The sequence below is a fragment of the Desmodus rotundus genome, chromosome 13 (assembly GCF_022682495.2).
Source record: "Desmodus rotundus isolate HL8 chromosome 13, HLdesRot8A.1, whole genome shotgun sequence".
Taxonomy (NCBI): domain Eukaryota; kingdom Metazoa; phylum Chordata; class Mammalia; order Chiroptera; family Phyllostomidae; genus Desmodus; species Desmodus rotundus.
Window position 1 is genome coordinate 46,923,203 of NC_071399.1, and position 20,260 is coordinate 46,943,462.

A 20,260-nucleotide genomic window follows, 5' to 3' on the forward strand; every position below is an offset into this window, starting at 1 on the left:
AGGATTCTTGGGAGAGAGCCAGGCTGAGCTCTGTGAGCAGCCAGGTGCTTGTTTGGACCAGGGGGGCTTGAATAGGAAGAATTTCTCAAAAAGGAAAAGAAAATAGAGGCACTCAGTGGCTAGTTAGAGAACTCTCCACAGCAGCCAGGGCCTCTGGCGCCCCTCCCCCCTCAGACCGTGGACTGCGAACTCGGGATAAGCAGCCCCGGCGCTCACCTGAAGCCCTGTTGCGCACACCCAGATTAGCAGACTGGAGGCCCACAACTGAAACCCCAGCTGTCTGCCCACACCTGAGACCCTGGTGGGGCGCCCACACCTGAAACCTCGGGTGGGTGTGCACCGGGAGCACAGGCTAGCTGCCCCACGCACAGGCCAAAGGCAGCAAATCGGCCAGCAGCAGGACTCAGGCCCAAAGCAGCAGATCAGCTGATCAACGGCCTGGCTGCCTGCGGGGGACGACACCTAAAAGCACTGGTTCTGAACAACTCCTACCTAGCTTCTATGCACTGAGCCCTGCAGGGCCTACTGGATCTCTAGGAGGAAGGCAGAACACCCAGCAGAGGGGAGCTGAAGGGCTAGGGGAGACTGCATGCCCTGGGAAGACTCGACCCAGGAGGGGGCTGAACTACCCCATAGCAGCACTGAGAGCCCCTAGCATCTAAGACAGCAAAGAGCAAGAAGGGGGAGTGTGAGTTGCCCCGAATTGCTGCAACTCAAGGACAGCACAACTGGTGAACTAAAGGCCTAGTGGGGAGCAGAAGGACCCTGAGGAACTGGACTGGAGGCTGAATGACAGCAAAGAGTGTGGCTTAGGAAGGTAGAAAAGTGAAACCAATCCTTTAACCACCCCCTCCCGTTCCACAGACAGGAAGACCAGCAGAACTAACCTGACCAGTTTAAAGCCTGCAGAAAGACGTTTTTTTTTTCTTTCCTCCTTTCCCCCTCAATTCCTTCTTCCTTTCTGTCCTTCTTTCTTTTTTTATTCCTTCTTCCTTCCATCCTTTACCTTTTTCATTCCTTCTTCCTGCCTTCTTTAATTTAATCTTTTAATTTTTGTTAAAATTCCTCCTTATCTTGCCTCCGATCTTTCTTTATTACTTCTTCCTTCCTTCCTTTCCTTTTCTATTCCCTTATTCCCTCCTTCCATTCTTTCTTTTTTTTGCCCCCCTTTCTCTTTTTCCCACAGGTGAGACAACAAAACCTGGAGTGCTGAAAAGACCAGAGTTAGACCGTGTTACACACATAAATGTCAGCTCAAGATCAGTGAGCACAGGAGATTAAGGACACAGCACCACTGAATCCCACTGGCATTCTACCACAGAAGTTCATACCATAAACCCAGGGAGTCAGAATACATCAATTTAAGAAGCAGAGGCTAACAGGAAGAGTCTCACAAACAATGGGAAGATAAAGAAACAATCCCCAAATGAAAGGAAAGGAGGAAGCCTCAGAAAGAATGCTAACTGAAAAAGAGGCAAGTCAACTATCAGATACTGAGTTCAAAGCAATGGTTATCAGGAAGCTCACTGAGCTCACAGAGAACTACCAGAAACTACAGTAAAACTAAAATGAACTCACTGCAAACTACATTAACATGAAAAAGGAAATAGAAACTATCAACAAGGGCCAAGAGGAAATGAAGAAAACAATTTCTGAACTGAAGAACACAGTAGAAGGAATCAAAAGCAGACTTCATGAAGCACAGGATTAGATCAGCGAACTGGAGGACAAGTAGAAAAAAACACCCAGAAAGAGCAAGAAAAGGAAAAGAGGCTCAGAAAGAATGAAGAGGGGTTAAGGGAAATGCAGGACAACATGAAATGTAACAATATCCGTATAATAGGAATACCAGAAGGAGAAGAAGAAGAGCAAGGGATAGAAAACCTGTTTGAAAAAGTAATGATGGAAAATTTCCCTAATCTGATGAGAGAAAAAGTCACCCAAATCCAGGAAACACAGAGAGTCCCAAGCAAGAGGAACCCAAAGAGGCCCACTGAAAGACACATCATAATTAAAATGGCAAAATTCCAAGACAAAGAAAGGATCTTCAAGGCAGCAAGGGAGGAACAGGAAGTAACATACAAGGGAGCCCCAATAAGGTTAGCAAGTGACTTCTCAATGGAAATGCTCCAAGCCAGAAGAGAATGGCAAAAAATATTCCAAGTAATGAGAACCAGAAGCCTGCAACCAAGGCCACTTTACCCAACAAGGCTCTCAATCAAGATAGAATGCCAAATAAAGAGCTTCCCAGACAAAAGAAGTCTAAAAGAATACACTTCCACCAAACGAGCTCTGCAAGAGATGCTAAAGGGACTGCTTTAAGGAAAGGAAGGAAAAGAGAAAGACAGAGGAACACAGGTAGGAAAAAATGGCAATGAATAAGTAACTATCGATAACAACCTTAAACGTAAATGGATTAAATGCTCCAATCAAAAGACATAGAATAGCTGAATGGATAACAAAACATTACCCACACTTATGCTGCCTACAAGAGACCCATCTCAGGACAAAAGACTTACACAGACTGAAAGTGAAGGGCTGGAAAAAATTTTCCAAGCAAATGGACAGGAAAAAAAAGAAGGGGTAGCAATACTCATATCAGACAAAATAGACTTCCAAAGAAGGGCCATAAAGAGAGACCCAGAAGGTCACTTCATAATACTCAAAGGAAGAACCCACCAAGAAGACATAAACATTGTAAATATATATGCACCCTATATAGGAGCACCCAAATACATAAAGAAAATCTTGGAGGACTTCAAAAAAGATATTGACAGCAACACAATTATACTAGGGGACTTTAACACCCCACTGTCAAAAATGGACAGGTCTTCCAAACAAAATATGAGAAGGATATTGTGTCACTTAACAATACCCTAGAGGAAATGGACTTAACTGATATATATAGAGCTTTTCATCCCAAAGAAGCAAAATACACATTCTTTTCAAGTGTACATGGAACATGGAACTTTTTCAAAGATAGACCACATGATAGGACACAAAGCAAAACTCAACAAATTCAAGATAATTGACATCATATCAAGCATTTTCTCTAACCACAAGGGACTGAAACTAGAAACCAACCCCAAAGGAAAAAACCCCAAACACTCAAAATCATGGAAACTGAATAGCATGCTATTAAACAATGAATGGGTCAAGAACAAGATTAGGGAAGAAATCAAAAACGTTCTGGAAACAAATGAAAATGAACTCACAACAACCCAAAACCTATGGGACACAGCAAAGGCAGTCCTGAGAGGGAAGTTCCGAGCAATACAGGCCTACCTTAAAAAGATAAAAATATTTCAATGAAACAACCTAACCCTACGCCTACAAGAACTGGAGGAACAACAACAAAGACAGCCCAGAGGAAGCAGAAGGAAGGAAATAACCAAGATCAGAGCAGATTAAATGACGTAGAGACTAAAAGCACAATTCTAAGGATCAATGAATCCAGGAGCTGATTCTTTGAAAAGATAAACAAAATCGACAAGCCTTTACGTAGGCTCATCAAGAAAAAGAGAGAGAGGATCCAAATAAACACAATTAGAAATGAAAGAGGAGAGATTACAACTGATACCACAGAAATACAAAGGATTGTAAGAAAATACAACGAAGAACTGTATGCTAAGAAATTTGAAAACCTAGGTGAAATGGACACCTTTCTAGAAAAATATAATCTTCCAAAACTGAATGAAGAAGCAGAAAACCTGAACAGACCAATAACAGCAGACGAAATTGAAGCAGTCATCAAAAAACTCCCATCACACAAAAGCCCTGGACCAGATGGTTTCACAGAAGAATTGTACAAAGCATTTAAGGAAGAGCTAACCTCTATCCTTCACAGACTATTCAAAAAAATCCAAGCTGATGGAAGACTCCCAAACTCTTTTTATGAAGCCAGCATCATCCTAATCCAAAAACCAGATGAAGACACAACGAAGAAAGAAAACTTCAGGCCAATATCGGTGATGAACATAGACGCTAAAATTCTCAACAAAATGTTGGCAAACCACATCCAGCAATACATTAAAAAGATCATACACCATGACCAAGTGGGATTCATCCCAGGGATGCAAGGATGGTACAATATTCGCAAATCAATAAACATAATGCATCACATCAACAACAGCAAAGACAAAAATCACACGATCATATCAATAGATGTGGAAAGAGCATATGATAATATACAGCACCCATTTCTGATAAAAACACTCAGCAAAGTGAGAATAGAGGGAGCATTCCTCAACATAATAAAGGCCATATATGAGAGACCTACAGCCAACATCATACTCAATGGAAAAAAACTGAGAGCTTTCCCACTAAGATCAGGAAGAAGACAAGGATGCCCTCTCTCACCACTCCCATTCAACATAGTGTTGAAGTCCTAGCCACAGCAATCCGACAAGAAACAGAAATCAAAGGCATCCAAATTAGAAAGGAGGAAATGAAACTGCCACTGTTTGCAGATGACATGATAGTGTACATGGAAAATCCTATAGACTCCACCAAAAAACTACTTGACCTAATAAATGAATTTGGCAAAAGAGCTGGATACAAAGTCAATACTCAGAAATCAAAGGCATTCCTGTACAACAACAATGAAACTGCAGAAACAGAAATCAGGAAAAAAATCCCATTTGATATAACAACAAGAAAAATAAAGTACCTAGGAATGAACCTAACCAAGAATGTAAAAGACCTGTACTCAGAAAACTACACAACATTGAAGAAAGAAATTAAGGAAGACACAAACAAATGGAAGCATGTACCATGCTCATGGATTGGAAGAATTAACATCATCAGAATGACCATACTACCCAAAGCAATTTATAGATTCAATGCAATCCCTATTAAAGTACCCATGACATATTTCACAGATATAGAACAAACATTTCAAAATTTTATATGGACCCATAAATGACCCCAAATAGCTGCAGCAATTTTGTGAAAGAAGAAAAAAGCAGGAGGGATCACAATACCTACTATCAAACTGTATTACAAAGCCACTGTGATCAAAACAGCCTGGTACTGGCAGAAAAACAGGCACATAGACCAATGGAACAGAACAGAGAGCCCAGAAATAAACTCAAGTCTTTACGGTCAATTCATATTTGACAAAGGAGGCAGGAGCATAAAATGGAGCAAAAACAGCCTCTTCAACAGATGGTGTTGGGAGATCTGGACAGCTACATGCAAAAAATGAAACTTGATCACCAACTTACGCCATACACAAAAATAAACTCAAGATGGATAAAAGACTTAAATATAAGTTGTAACACCATAAAAGTCCTGGAGGAAAACATTGGCAGGAAAATTTCAGACATTCCACGCAGCAACATCCTCACAGACATGTCCCCTAAAGCAAGGGACATCAAGGAAAGAATAAACAAATGGGACCTCATCAAAATAAAAAGCTTCTGCAAGGCTAAAGAAAATAGCACCAAATTACAAAGAGAACCAACAGTATGGGAAAACATATTTGCCAATGATACCTCAGACAAGGGCCTGATCTCCAAATATATAAAGAACTCACACGGCTCTACTCCAGTAAGATAAACAACCCAATTAAAAAATGGGCAAAGGACTTGAACATACACTTCTCCAAGGAAGACATACAAAGGGCCCAGAGACATATGAAAAGATGCTGAGCATCACTAGCCATCAGAGAGATGCAAATTAAAACCACAATGAGGTACCATCTCACACCAGTCAGAGTGGCCAACATAAACAAATCAACAAACAAATGTTGGAGAGGATGCGGAGAAAAGGGAACCCTAGTGCACTGTTGGTGGGAATGCAGACTTGTGAGGCCACTGTGGAAAATAGTATGGAATTTCCTCAGAAAACTACAAATGGAACTGCCCTTCGACCCGTCAGTTCCACTGCTGGGACTATACCCTAAGAACCCTGAAACACCAATCCAAAAGAGCCTGTGCACCCCAATGTTCCTAGCAGCACAGTTTACAATAGCCAAGTACTGGAAGCAACCTAAGTGCCCATCAGCAAACGAGTGGATCCAAAAATTATGGTATATTTACACAATGGAATTCTATGCAGCAGAGAGAAAGAAGGAGCTTATACCCTTTGAGACGGCATGGATGGAACTGGAGAGCATTATGTTAAGTGAAATAAGCCAGACGGTGAGGAACAAATACCATATGATCTCACCTTTAACTGGAACATAATAAATAGAAGAAATAAGGTAACAAAATATAACCAGAGACATTGAAGTTAAGAACAATCTATCAATGGGCAGGGGGGAGTGGCGAGGGGAGAGTGAGGAGAGGGGATTACAGGAACTACTATAAAGGACATCTGGACAAAATGAAGGGGGAGGGTGGAGGTGGGGCAGGGAGGGGTGTTCAGCTGGGGTGGTGTGGAGGGATGGGGAGAAAAGGCACACAACTGTAATTGAATAACAATAATAAATTAAAATTAAAAAAAAACAACTATGGGAACCTCCACCAATGGCAATGAAACCTATTTCAGACTGTATTTGAGGTTAAAGTTTCTGCTTTAAGAAGTAGAAGAAGAAGAAAAAAAAACAGAGGAACATAGTTAAAATAATAAAATGGCAATAAGTACATACCTATCAATAATCACTTTAAATGTAAATGGCTTAAATGTTCTGTAGTGTATTTAAGGAAGAGGAATTTAAATACAGGAAAGGACTACGTAAAATAGCTATTACTGTAGTGGAGGAAAAACAATTTGCCTTTGCCCTCTACTCTAAGTAGCTTCTTGGCTGTTCTGCCTGTACAAAGAGAAACTAACACAAGAAAAACAAACCATTTTAATTAGGCATGTAAGGTAGCCCTACAAAGATATGAGACTCAAAGCTTCCAGGCAATTGAGGCTTATCTACTATCGTGAGCTTCAAAGGGGAGGAAGGCAAGCCACAGAAAGATAAGAAGAGCAAATGGGCTGTGCTCTCTCTCTGGGGAGCATGCCCACATGCTGTTCCCTTCCTGCTCTTATTCCCTCACTTCTTCCCCCACAGGTGTGTATCCCGGAACTCTAAGGGTCCCCAGAAGATTTGCAACCAGGGGAGGAATGGGCAATAGCAGCTAATCCCAGGCTAACCCCCTGAACCTGTCTCCAAGGCCCTCTTTTCTCTGACTTCCCAGTGAGCTAAAGTATAATGTGTGTGGAATGAGGTTCAGGACAGGGTGGGCGCTGAAAGCCCCCAAACCCCCACAGCCATCGCTTGGGGGATGGGGAAGTAGAGGGACCAATTGAGAGGTACTTTGCATGTTGATAACAGCTGGCAAGCATCATTGATATGGTAAGTAGCTGTGGCAGACACTTGGAGCCAGGCAGATGGGGGTAACTTTGACTCATGATGGAGTGGGAGGGGCTTGTTGCACCAGGGCAAGGGCAGGAAGGTGGTTCCCCTACATCAAAGGGCCAAGCCTTCCCTGACTATGACAGCTGGAGAAAGGCAGAAAAGATGAGAGTACTGGAAGAGGTGGCCGATTGTGGGAGGAGTCAGAAATGGGGTTATGAAGGAGAGGAAGGGTGAAGATTTAAACTCAAGCATGGCAGTCATGTGGGGCCTCTTAACCATGCAGCTTGTGAAGGAGAAACCTCTTGACATGTGGTCTGGGAGCAGTCTTTTAGCCACATAATTTAGAAAGGAGAAGAAGGGTTTCTGCCATGTAGGATGCAGTTTATAGTGAGGAAGGAGGCCATGTGGCTTTGTGAAAAACTCAAAGTAAGGTGACTCTCAAACCCTGAGGTCTAGTGGAGACTTCCCAAAAGATACATAAGTTCAAAATCGCAAAGGAACCAATAAGAATTATTAGACAAAATCGCGCCAGATTGTAACCCCAGAGTATTAAGCCAATGGAGAAATGGGGAGGGACCAAAACTATCTGCTTTGCACTACCGGTGTGTGCCTGGTAACTCTTCAGACACCCATTCTTGCAAGATAGTAAACAAACATCTTGTTTTCGCTGTACTCCAAGTCTCTGTTTGTGAATGGGGTAAGTACATTTCTTATAGCCTTGGAAGCGGCAAAGGAATTCCTTGCAAGATCCTGTCCTGCTACACCTTGATTTTTACTTGGACTAGTAAAACTTGCACCTTTCCTGAGTTTCAGCCTGATCCAGAGAAACACACCAGATGTTTTTCTGGACTATTAAATGGAGGCTGATAGATCATATCCCATATCCTGAAGGAGAAAGTTGCTGTGTAAGGCTGGCGACTTGGTTCGTTCCAGAGGGACTAGAGAATTGCTTACACAGGTGGCTTAAGATAAGGACATGGGAAACTTTTGGGGCTTTTGGCTAGTAACCTGGTGGGGAGCATGGGAAATGATGGGTCTTGTGGGAAAGGAGGGCTCTGAGCTGAGGTGCTCTGAAACCCCCAAGGTTGGAACGTTGTAAATGAAACATACTCCTTCTAGCATTAATCATTGGGTCTTTCACCAAGGTGCTATGTGAACGGGCCGGTCTGCTCACTTACAGTTTTGACAAGCTCTGTAACAAAAGAGCCCAGCCTGGGTTTTCCTGTTGCTTTATCTATAGTAAGCCCTTCCTTGTTTCACTGTTCCCAGTTTTAATAAACATACACTCAGTCACCTGCACTCATGTTGTGAAATCTTTCCTGAAAAAAAAAAAAAAAAGAGCAAATGTTTGCCCTGCCATGCAGGTAAATCTCTCAGCTCTCTTACCAGTACAGGCTCTTTTTCTAATTTTTTTTAAGCAATTAAGAGGGAGGTAGAAAGCTTTTCCTGAATTTGCTGAGTCTTGCTTTTCTTAAGGTCAAAATAGTCCACATGTTAAAGCAGCATGTTCTGTTATCAGACTAAAGGAGTCCATTTACTTGCATGCATCAAAGCCCCATCAATGGTGTTTGCAGACAAAAAAAAAGTAAGTATTTATTAGTTGTGGAAATGTCACCAAGCCCAAAGTCACAGGTAAGCTCAAAGACCTGGCTCCCATGGGATGGGTTATACAGGAGAAAATTATTACTTTTGGTGGCTAAATGAGGTGGGGTCATGGGCTCTACTGATTGGTTGGGGCCAGGGTGGAGAGTAGTTGACCATTGTATCAGGTCCTGATGTCAGCCATGGCAATGTTTTGTCTGGTGCCATGGGCTTGGGGCTGAAACACAACTGAGGTCAATATGTTATCTTGAGCTTAATTGAAATTGATTCTGTGGTCAACAGACCTGAGGTTTTGTTCTTATGACAGTTTGATACTGACCAGAATCTGATGTCCTAACTGCTTAATGATTAAGGAAGGGAGTGAACAGACAGAAAGGAGAAAGGGTCATATTAAAGAAATGGAGTTTTTGCATGGTTACAACTCTAAACCCCCTCAATGCCTGATTAACCTTCTTTAGGCCATTTAAACCATAACACCTTTGGAGTTAACTTTTCTACTAGGCTTAAAATCCTAACACTGTGTCAGTTTCTTCAAGGTAATTTCTCATCTTACAGGACTATAAATTGTCATTGCTTCTCTCAGTTGTATATTATTAATTTTAAAATAAGAACTGCGACAACAAACTTTCATCCTACCAGAGTATCAAATGAAAGTCCCATTCAACATGGTCCTGCTTTTATTCAAGCAAGCATATTATTTTCTAATAACAGAAAATGCATAGCAAAAATAAAATCAGGTAATCACCATTTTAGCATTTCCCAAGTGTGGGATAACTTTTCTCATTGGTATTATATGAAAAAGCCCTATGACATTCAGCACTGTTGTAAAGATTGTTGTTGAGGACATGAGTATACATGTAGGTGTACACAAAGCTAACCCCATATTTGTATCCCAAATTAAAGTTTCATGCTGTGACCTTTGATGAACTTCACTGACCTTAGCAGGAATTTCAAAGCTTTCTAGTTCATGATTATCTGTGTTCCTTAAAATGTAGCCATATATATTTTTGTTAGTAACAGCTGGCATGCCATGACAATGGAGATAAATATCAAACTGGTGATAATATTCATTATAAATAATCATCTATCACAAGACCACCAAGAGGTATGACCCCTGGAGAAACTGCATTCTTTGTCCCTTTGTCCTGTCATTAGTGTTACGGTGGTCGGTGACACGGACTGTGAAAGAATCCACAAAGAGAAGAAAGTGCAGAGAATAAAGTTTTTATTCACTCTCCAAGAAAGGAGAGGGGCATGGTGTAGAGAGATATACCAGCACTGAGGGGTGAGGGCTTTCATCTTTTATTGGATTATAATTGGATTTTAAAAAGGTGGGGGCATTGCTGTTCAGTATATCAATTCATTCATACCAGACAGTTTTTGTTGTGTTGGCTGTTGTCCTTTTTTTAATTTGACAGTCTAAGGAAAAAGAGGTCAGTATCCCTGACTAAATAGGAAGTATTGCATGTTTTAAAAATTCTGGAGGCACACCAGTTGAAAATCACTGCTCTGGAGAATTTGAGAACCATTGTTCTAGCATTCCAGAAGGAAGGAATCTGACACTATAAGGACAAAGTAATGAATTATTGTGGGAGTAAGACAGAATCAAAGAAAGATCACATTTGGCTCTATTTATGTTCCAGGTATGAACAGTAAAATTAAGATATTGTAATCTCGGAATCTGCATATACTTGCTTATGAAACTTTTTTGTCCCCCTATCATCACAAGTAGTAGAACTTAGGACATTTTCAGATTTTTGGAACGTGCACACTCACTGCAAAGGTGAGAGAAAGGAGATGACAAACTGTGGCCCTGGTACAGATGCAGGAGGGCATGCCTGGGGCTGGGGATTAAGGACAGGGACAGGGAAACTGGCTGCTCTGAGGCCACCACAACATAGCTAGAGGTCTTAGCGAGAGGATGTGTTGAATATGGTAATAATTGCTCCAGTGTCACCACACTAATTCACGACTGCCTTATGCCTAGATTATGGCAGACAACTTGTCTCAATTAGCCTCAATTGGCCTCTCAGGCTCAGGTTCTACTCCACTCTCCATGGTGAGGTGTTTTGTAGACTCCAGCTCCTGGTTACACCAGGTACTCTTGCTTTCCCCCTCTCCTTTTTTTCCTACAAGGCCCTTCGTCTACTTCAGCACTCTCTCCCTGTGTGCGCCTTTTTTGCTCCTGTCTTGTGCCTTGCCTTGTGCTGGCTAGTCACAGAACAGACATTTTAGTCATCTGTTAGCTCAGCCTCCATCTGTTCGTCCTGGGGTACAGATTCTTGTCCCCTCCCTTGCATCCAGCTGAGTTCAACACACATTGTTTACCTGGGCAAGAGATGCCAAGGGGGAATAAAACACAGTCTGTTCTTAGGAAACAAGTTACAACTCCTGGGAACTAGCCACTGCCATGTAACATACTAAGTGCCATGAAAAAGACTCCAACCCACACTCAGTTCTCCTATTCTGGCTGGCACGTTTTAGCCTTTAAAATTACACAGGAGTCCATTAGTCTTCAAAAGGTGTGTGCTGCTTTCCTAAGAAGTTTGAAAGTAGAGTCAGCCTCTGCCACTTCCTTGCATCTTACACAGAGCCTGAGATACACTGAGTGACCACGAAGCATGCCTGTGGAGCTCATGCTTGCTCTATGACAAATGGTCTTGTGCTCCTGGTAGAGGAAAAGCTGATATTGGAAGGTTGCTCAGAGCTGACCAAGGTCTGTGTAATATTTAGAGTTCAGAATCTTTAGAAAGTTGGTTCACAATTACAAATTGCCTCACAACTATGTTTAAGAAAAAGCCTTTTTAAAGCACCATTTAAAACACTTGACCTGTTCAATCACTATCACTTATATATAAAAAGCTTCCACATTCTGGCAAATGTTACTATAACATGAATAGAAATGGCTGGGAGAGGCTGTGTTCAAACTTTAAACCTCATTAACACACTGCTCTCATGTCCCCTTGAGGACCTGGTACAGGGGGCTTTGGGCTCCTAAGAGATTCTGTGCAATAGCTTCTTTGAATATTTCCTTCAGAAGTGAAAATGTTTCATGCAGAAAAGAGGAGGAACGTCTGTGTGGAAGACACTAACTTGATATTTGGCAGGTCCATTTGATGTAAGTGCTTTTATTAACCTGTGAGCTGAGTCCATGGTTAGTCCAAAAGGCACAATCACACTCCAAAACCAAAAATGCATTAAGAAGTTGATTGATGTACACCATGACATGAGCTGATTTTTGTACTGTATTTGGTCATACACATCTAGCACTTAGCAGTTGCTTGGTAAACATCTGCTAACTGAATTCATGAAACACAAACCCTTCCCCAAGGTCGGTGCCTCACCTAACACAAGCGGTGTGGCCTGTACAAGGGCAAGGGGCCTCAAAGAGAACCTTGAAGGGATGCCAGCACAAGGCTCTGTCTGCGTGCAGGGAGAGATCTTGAGGCACAGTCTCTGTGATATGGCCCTGGGGAGAAGGAAGGCCCAGGACTGAAAACCATAACCTGCTGTCCCTCCCCAGTGGCGTTCCAGGACTCCCCTCCCACTTTACAGCCAGTTATAACTGCAGGAGAAGGACACTCTGCTGGGGTAAAGAACAATTTTTCAGATATTTTTGACCATGACCCACAGTAGGAAAAAATTTTGTGAACCAGGAAACCAACCAACATATAATTGAAACGAAGGTTTCACAATACAAGTTACTTTTACTATACAGGATGTGCTGATTCTTGCCCACTCCTTCCCATTAGAGAAAAATATGACCCATTCCACTGATTTCACAATCCACTGATGGGTGAGACCAGCATTTTGAAAACAACCACACAGTGATCTGCTGGAAGGATGGGCTCAGGCATTCCATCTCAGGGACCCTTCAGTGTAGGAAGGGTCATTCTCCCTCAGGCCCACACCATGTAACACTTTTAAATCACAGGAGAGTGAGAATTTGAACAAGAAAGCTTCAAGGAGAGGTTTTTCTGTCTATATCTAAAATATTATATTATAAATAAAATATAATAACGTTCTTAACCATGACCTTCCCATAGACTGTTTTCAAATAAACTTTGAAAATCTGCACAACAGAGTTTAGGGACTGCTGCCCCAAGTGGCTGCTCTCTGCTTCTTCCACTAATAGGGAGAAATACATCCTAGAGGAGAGACTTCTTCACTGATCCATGCGAGTGCAGGGTCAGCGAGTTAGGACACTTCAAGGGGACTTGAAAGCATCACTGTTCTCGGCTAATCTAGTGCCAAAGCAGAACTTTTCCAGCATGTTGAGTGATCCTTGTTTACTTGTACTTTAAAACTGAGCACGTTGTGACCTCCAGGGGGCGCCATTCACACAGACCATGTGGTGAATGAGGGACTCTGGAAACAGGTTTAAGTTTCAAACTGTAAAAAAAAAAAAAAGTTACAGAGTTGTTGGTCAGACTGTCCAACATTCTCTTTCACCCTTGACTGCATACATAGTAATCAAAACAGCATGGTACTGGCATAAAAACAGACACATAGATCAACGGACAGAACAGAGAGCCCAACCCTGGTTGGTGTTGCTCAGCGGATTGAGTGCTGGCCTTCGAACCAAAGGGTCACTGGTTCGATTCCCAGTCAGGGCAAATGACTGCGTTGCAGGCCTGGTCCCCAGTAGGGGGCATGTGAGAGGTACCCACACATTGATGTTTCCCTATCTTTCTCTCTTCCCTTCCTCTCTGTAAATATAAATAAATAAAGCAAGGAAGCATACAATGGACTATAAAGATAGTTTATTCAATAACTAGTGTAGGGAAAATTGGACAGATATGTGCAGAAAAATGAAACTAGACCACCTTCTTACACCACACATGAATAAACTCAAAATGGATTAAAGACTTAAATGTTAGACTCTAACCATAAATATTCTAGAATAAAACATAGGCAGTAATATCTTGGACACTGTAGCAATAGTTTATAGGATATAGCTCCCTAGGCAAGAGAAACAGAAAAAAATAAACAAATGGGACTACATGAAACTATTTTGCACAGAAAAGGAAAACATCAACAAAAATAAAAAGAAAACCCACTGAATGGTAGAACATATTTGTCAATACATCTGATAAGGGGTTAATATCCAAAATTTATAAAGAACTTACAAAACTCAACAACAAAAACACAACCAACCCAATTAAAAAATGAGCAAATGACCTGAATAGACACTTCTCCAAAGAGGACATACTGATGACCAATAGACATATGAAAAGATGCTCAGCATCACTAATCATCAGAGAAATGCAAATTAAAACCACAGTGAATTATCATCTCACACGTTTCAGAATAGCTGTCATTAATAAATCAACAAACAACAAGTGCTGGCTAGGATGTGGAGAAAGGGGAATCCTTTTGTACTATTGGCGGGAATGCAGATTGGTGCAGCCACTGTGGAAAACAGTCTGGAGATACCTCAACAAATTAAAAATGGATCTGCCCTTTGACCCAGAGATCCCACTTCTGGGAATATATCCGAAGGAACCCAAAACACTAATTTGAAAGAACATAAGCACCCTCTGTTCATTGCAGCATTATTTATAATTGCCAAGATATGGAAGCAGCCCAACTGTCCATCAGTAGATGAATGGATAAAACAACTATGGAACATTTACACGATGGAATACTATTCAGCTATAAAAAAGAAGAAAGTTTTACCTTTTGTGACAGTGTGGATGGACCTGGAAAACATTATGCTAAGTGAAATAAATCAGTCAGAGAAGGACAAATACCATATAATTTCACTCATATGTGGAATCTAATTAATGGACTGAACTAACAAGCAAAACAGAGAGACTCAAATAGAGAGCAAGATGACATTAAGGGGCAGGGGAAGAATTGAGGAAAAAAGATCATAGACATGGACAACAGTGGGGCATAAGGGAGTATGAGGTAACTGATAATGGAAAAATAAAAAATAAATAACTATTTGAATTAAAAAACAAACTGTAAAAATCTAAGTTGCAGAATTGTGGGTCAGAACTGAATCCACTTACTTGTGTTTTTCAGTAAGAGCGGCTTTTTGTGGTGGGATCTTTAAGACTGGAGTTCTTATTTAGACCTATCAGTTCCTGTCTGGGAAATCTAAAACTCAGTTTTGTCACTACCAAAACAGAAATGATAATAACACTCAGCCACCAAGCTGAGGAGAATAAGGCATATTAAAGCTCTTCATAAATGTCTGGAAGTCAGGTACTGCTGCAGTTTTCTGACCTCAGGCTTCTGTGCCCAGGTTTGCTTCCTCCTGGCCAATGGCACTGGGAAAGCCAGGAGGGCACTGTCAGGGAGAACTGGGTTGCAACAAAGTTGCTTATGCATAGCAGTTCTGCAGGAGAATATTGTGCCTGGACTTTGTGATTTGCTCTGAGCCAGGAAAGAGGTGGGACTCTGAACATTGGACCCAGCCCCGAATTCCTTTCACTTGCTTCTAAAAATTATTGCTGCCATAAATAGGTATTACAAAATTTCTTGGATTAGAGACTTCCAGCCGACACAGAGACAGAGGTCGATTAACTCTACCTCCTTGCAGAACCAAAAAAAGGACATCAACAAGGTTAAAAACAAAAAATAACCAGAACTGCCAGAAAATCAAACTGTATGGAACTCCAACAACCAAGGAGTTAAAGAAGAAACATTCATTCAGACCGGTAGGAGGGGTGGAGATGGGCAGCGGGGCAGAGAGGACTTGAGGCAAGGTGGCAGCTGGCAGACCAGGTGGTCCCACATTTGCATGCAGATAAACCGGGAGGAAAAACTCAGAAGCAAGACAGACTGCACAACCCAGGGTTCCAGGAGGGGAAATAAAGCCTCAAAACCTCCTACTCAAATAACTTGTGAGGGTTGAGGCAGCAGGAGAAACTGCTAGCCTCGCTGGAGAGTTCGTTGGAGAGACCCAGAGGGTCCTACAACTACACAAAAGCATCCACCTGGGAATCAGCACCAGAAGGGCCCAATTTGCTTGTGGGTAGTTGAGGAAGTGACTGAAATCTGGCTGAGAGCCAAGCAAGAGGCATTGATCCCTCTCAAACCCTTCCCCACATACAGCGCCACAATGCAGAAAAGTGGGTTGGCCCCGGGTCAATACGTAAGGCTCCACCCCTTGCCACATAACAGGCACACTGAGACAAAAAAATATGGCCCAAATTAAAGAACAGATCAAAAGTACAAAAATAGAATTAAGCAATGAAGAGAAAGCCAACCTATCAGATGCACAGTTCACTGGTAATCAGGATGCTCACAGAAATGGTTGAGTATTGTTGCAAAATGGAGGAAAAATTGAAGACTATGCAAAGTGAAATAAAGAAAATATACAAGGAACCAACAGCGAAGGGAAGGAAACTAGGACTCAAATCAACAGTTCGGAGCAGAAAGAAGAAAGAAACATTCAACCAGAACAGAATGAAGAAACAAGACATCAAAAAACTGAGGAGAGGCTTAGGAACCTCCAAGACAACTTTAAACGTTCCAACATCTGAATCATATGGGTGCCAGAAGGAGATGAGGAAGAGAAAGAAATGGAAAACTTATTTGAACAAATAATGAAGGAGAACTTTCCTAATCTGGCAAAGGAAATAGACTTCCAGGAAGTCCAGGAAGCTCAGAGAGTCCAAAGAAGTTGGACCCAAGGAAGCACACACCAAGGCACATCATCAATACATTACCGAAGGTTAAAGATAAGGAGATAATCTTAAAAGCAGCAAGAGAAAAGGAGAGAGTTACCTACAAAGGATTTCCCAGGAGCTGATTTCTCAAAAGAAACCTTGCAGGGAAGAAGAGGCTGGAAAGAAGTATAAAAAGTCATGAAAGGCAAGGACATATACCCAAGATGACTCTATGCAGCAAAGCTATCATTTAGAATGGAAGGGTAGATAAAGTGCTTCCCAGATGAGGTCAAGTTAAGGAGTTCATCATCACCAAGCCCGTATTATATGAAATGTTAAAGGGACTTATCTAAGAAAAAGAAGATCAAAAATATGAACAGTAAAATGACAACAAACTCACAACTATCAACGACCAAATATAAAAACAAAAACAAACTAAGCAAACAACTAGAACAGGAACAAATTTACAGAAATAGAGATCACATGGAGGGTTATCAGCAGGTAGGTTGAGGGGGGAGAAAGGGGGGAAAGGTACAGGGAATAAGAAGCATAAATGGTAGGGACAGAATAGACAGGGGGAGGTTAAGAATAGTATGGGAAATGTAGAAGCCAAAGAACTTATATGTACGACCCATGGACATGAACTAAACGGTGGGAATGCAGGTGGGAGGGGGTGTGTAGGTGGGAGGGGAATAAAGGGAGGAAAATGACACAACTGTAATAGCATAATCAACAAAACATAATAAAATTAAAAAATATTAAAAATTAAAAAATATATTTTCTTGGATCAATACTATCATCATCCTGGGTTGCCTGTATATACACCATTACATTTATATCCAAAACATAAAAACAAAATACACCTTTGATCTCATCTCTCTGTATCTTATTAAATGTAAAATGAGCAACCATATTTTCAAAGACTAGGAGAATGAACACTTGTAAAACCTCCCAAGAGCACGTTTTGTGGGATTTCATGAGGCTAAAATGAACATCTCTGAGGAGGTAAATGAAAAAAAAAAAAACTAGAAAGATTGGTACACTCTCTTTTTGTACCTAGGTTGAAAAACAATCATGCTGACAAAGCTACTGGCCAACTTGCTAAACATCAACCACTCTTTCTAATTCCTCCTAACAGCATCAGTTCCTCCCTTTCAGTACTTTTGCCCTACAGACCTGTTTTCTCTTAAGTCCTAGAACTGTGGGAAGATGTGATTTGGTTGGCCATGTTTGTGGCAGGCATCGATATGCTGGTGGTGGTGTCGGTGTAGCCAGCTGTGTTTCCTCCCATCTGTGTCTCTGCTTCTAATGAAACCTCTCTGACTGTCTCCACCACAGTAGTTTCCAGGCTGCATCTCTATACTTCTTTGAAATGAGGTTGTAGAAGATTGGGTTAATGGATGCACTTAGATAGAAAAGTTGCAATGCCACAATGTTAAAGTACTGAGAAAAGTTCATCATCTGAGAATCTTCTGTGTTTATGTAAATGATTCTGCCAACGTGGAAAGGCAACCAACAAATTATAAATGCCAGAACCACCACCACTGCAAAATAAGACACAGGCACCAGAATTGGCTAAAGTGATCGAAAACAAAAAAGGGATCCCCAAAAAGCCATCGGGATTTGGTGGGAATCGGAAGTAATAAGTAACAACAAAACAAATTCCATAAAGCTTTGACCTAGCCAAATTCCCAGGCCAGAAAACTACCAGACTGCAGACAGCATCTACATTTGCTTTAAAGCTGAATATTTGGCTCACGTATGTGTTATCAAGGCTGAATATAAAAGCAGAAGGAGCTATTTCTCCTAACAAGCTGGCAGGTTTCCTTCCCTAGAGCTATTGCAAAGACATGTACTCTGCTTTCTGTTGAAAAAAACACTGCAACAGGTCTGCACAATCTTAATTTTGGAATAGGCATGGTTCACTTTAACCTTTAGGAAAACTTAGCATTAAGTAAAGAAATTATAGCTTAATGTGATCTACCCTATCTTCTCAAGGATACTGTGAAATCCACATCCTCAGTATCTAATGGGGACAGGCAGTTGCCTTAAGAGCCTCCCAATTTCCTGTCCTGGATTAGCCTGGCTCGCTGATCCCAGAGGCTATGGAAAATCATAGCTGTTTAGGGGACCTGAGTATCCTACCGTCGGAGACGCCCTGGGGACGTAGCTAGAGGAGGCACCCAGGTCTGGGAGACTAACGGGTTTGGAACATGGGTGTCTCCCTCTCCCGCCCAGAGGCGGTCGGGCCACGCTGCACCGCGCCCCCCCCCCCCCCCCCCCCCCCCCCCGGTCCTCCGCAGCTCCGGCCCGATGAGTCCGTAGAGGACGCTGAGGCACAGGAAGGGCAGAAAGAAGTAGGCGGTGGTGACCCACAGCATAACACGCAGCGCACCCAGCTGGGCAGGACTTGGCTGGCACTCCCGGCTGAACAGCGCCTCGGCCTCGGCTGCCTGGCGCCACGACAGCGGGGATAGAGTTACCACGGGAGAGGACCCGAGGGGCGACGCCGTAGGTGGTGGTGAGGCGCGTGGCGAGGAGTTGTGCTACACGGTGCTGTTAAGGTCTGGGAACGCGCTTACGCCCGGGTCCTGCTCAATGCCCACGAGAAAGAAGAATGGCCCAGCAGATAGCAGCGCCAAGGCCCAGAGGGCTGCGATGAGCACGCTTACGCGGGGCTGGGTAATGACAACGCGGGCGCAGAGTGGGCGACAGTAGGCTAGGTAGCGCTCGACGCAGAGCGCCGTCCAGTGCAGCAGCGTGGCATAGGTGCAGCCCTCACCCAAGCAGAGAAGGAGGCGGCAGAGCAGCGGCCCGAAAACCCAGGGTCGCGAGCGCCAGAGGCGGTAGAGGTCGAAGGGCAGCCCGAGTAGGATAAGCAGGTCGGACAGAGCCATGCTGCCCAGGTACAAGTTGGTGGTGGTCCGCATGTCCCGGTAGCACCCAATCAGCAACACGGTCACCACGTTGCCGCTTACCCCGACGGTGAACAGGCCCAGGCACACCATGGTCACTGGCACCAGTGCCCTCAGGGGGAAAGGCGAACAGCCGTGCTCGTCGCACAGTGGCCACGCAGCCCTTGGCGGCTCCCGCGCGCCCTCCTTGCTGTCTGTGCTGTTCCAGGAGCTGCCCATCAGCGCGCTGCGGGCTCGCGGCCCTGCCGAGGAAGCGCTCCTTTACCAGCTCACGTGGAGCGGGCGAGCTCAGCCCTTGCAGGCTGTACAGGAGCCGAGGCAGCCCTGCCCGAGCCCTGCACTGGGGAACGCGGCTCTGCAGGGTCTGCTTTGAGGCGCTACCCAAAGGGTGGCGCGCAGTCTCCGCCGATGGCCACCGCCTGCCCCACTCCCTCACCCTCTCCCAAGCCCGTCGTTTTCCAGGGCACTTTCTTCTCCACCAAATGGAAAGGGGGGGGGGGTAGGGGGGCGGGGAGAGGGCGATGGTGGGGCGCAGTGCACCATACCCGCCCAGTCCCAGGGGCCGATTTCTGAACCCCAGTGACATTGGTTACTGCCTTGAGCAGAGCGATAGCGCTTTTGTTGGTCTAGTAGAGCGGGCACCTTCTGAGGCGTGTCGTCTGGTGACTGCTTCCTGATGATTAGGGAAGATTGCTGCAATACAAAAGAGTAGGAGAGGAGTTTACAGCAGAATCTAGAGTTCCTCCCAGGTTCTAGTTATGGCTCTACAACTGTGTGATCTTGGATCAGCCTCAGCCTTGCCCTGCCCGGTCCTCTTTTGTAAATTCTCG

At 43.3% G+C, this 20,260-nt stretch overlaps 2 protein-coding genes across 2 annotated transcripts in view; both read right to left on the minus strand.

Annotated features, from left to right (window-relative positions):
• The window catches only part of CDADC1 (cytidine and dCMP deaminase domain containing 1), a 180,309-nt gene extending 160,706 nt beyond the window's left edge, over positions 1 to 19,603 (minus strand). Inside the window, exon 1 of the mRNA XM_053916573.2 lies at positions 19,494 to 19,603. The gene's annotated coding sequence lies outside the window, so the exon portion shown is untranslated. The remainder of the gene's footprint in view (positions 1 to 19,493) is intronic.
• Positions 17,702 to 19,884, minus strand: MLNR (motilin receptor). The gene is given in 6 exon segments (XM_071220150.1): positions 17,702 to 17,804; positions 17,806 to 17,838; positions 17,840 to 18,059; positions 18,718 to 18,770; positions 18,772 to 18,968; positions 19,002 to 19,884. Coding segments are annotated over 6 exon segments (1,254 nt in total). The 5' UTR covers positions 19,650 to 19,884.
• Between the last annotated feature and the right edge of the window lie 376 nt (positions 19,885 to 20,260).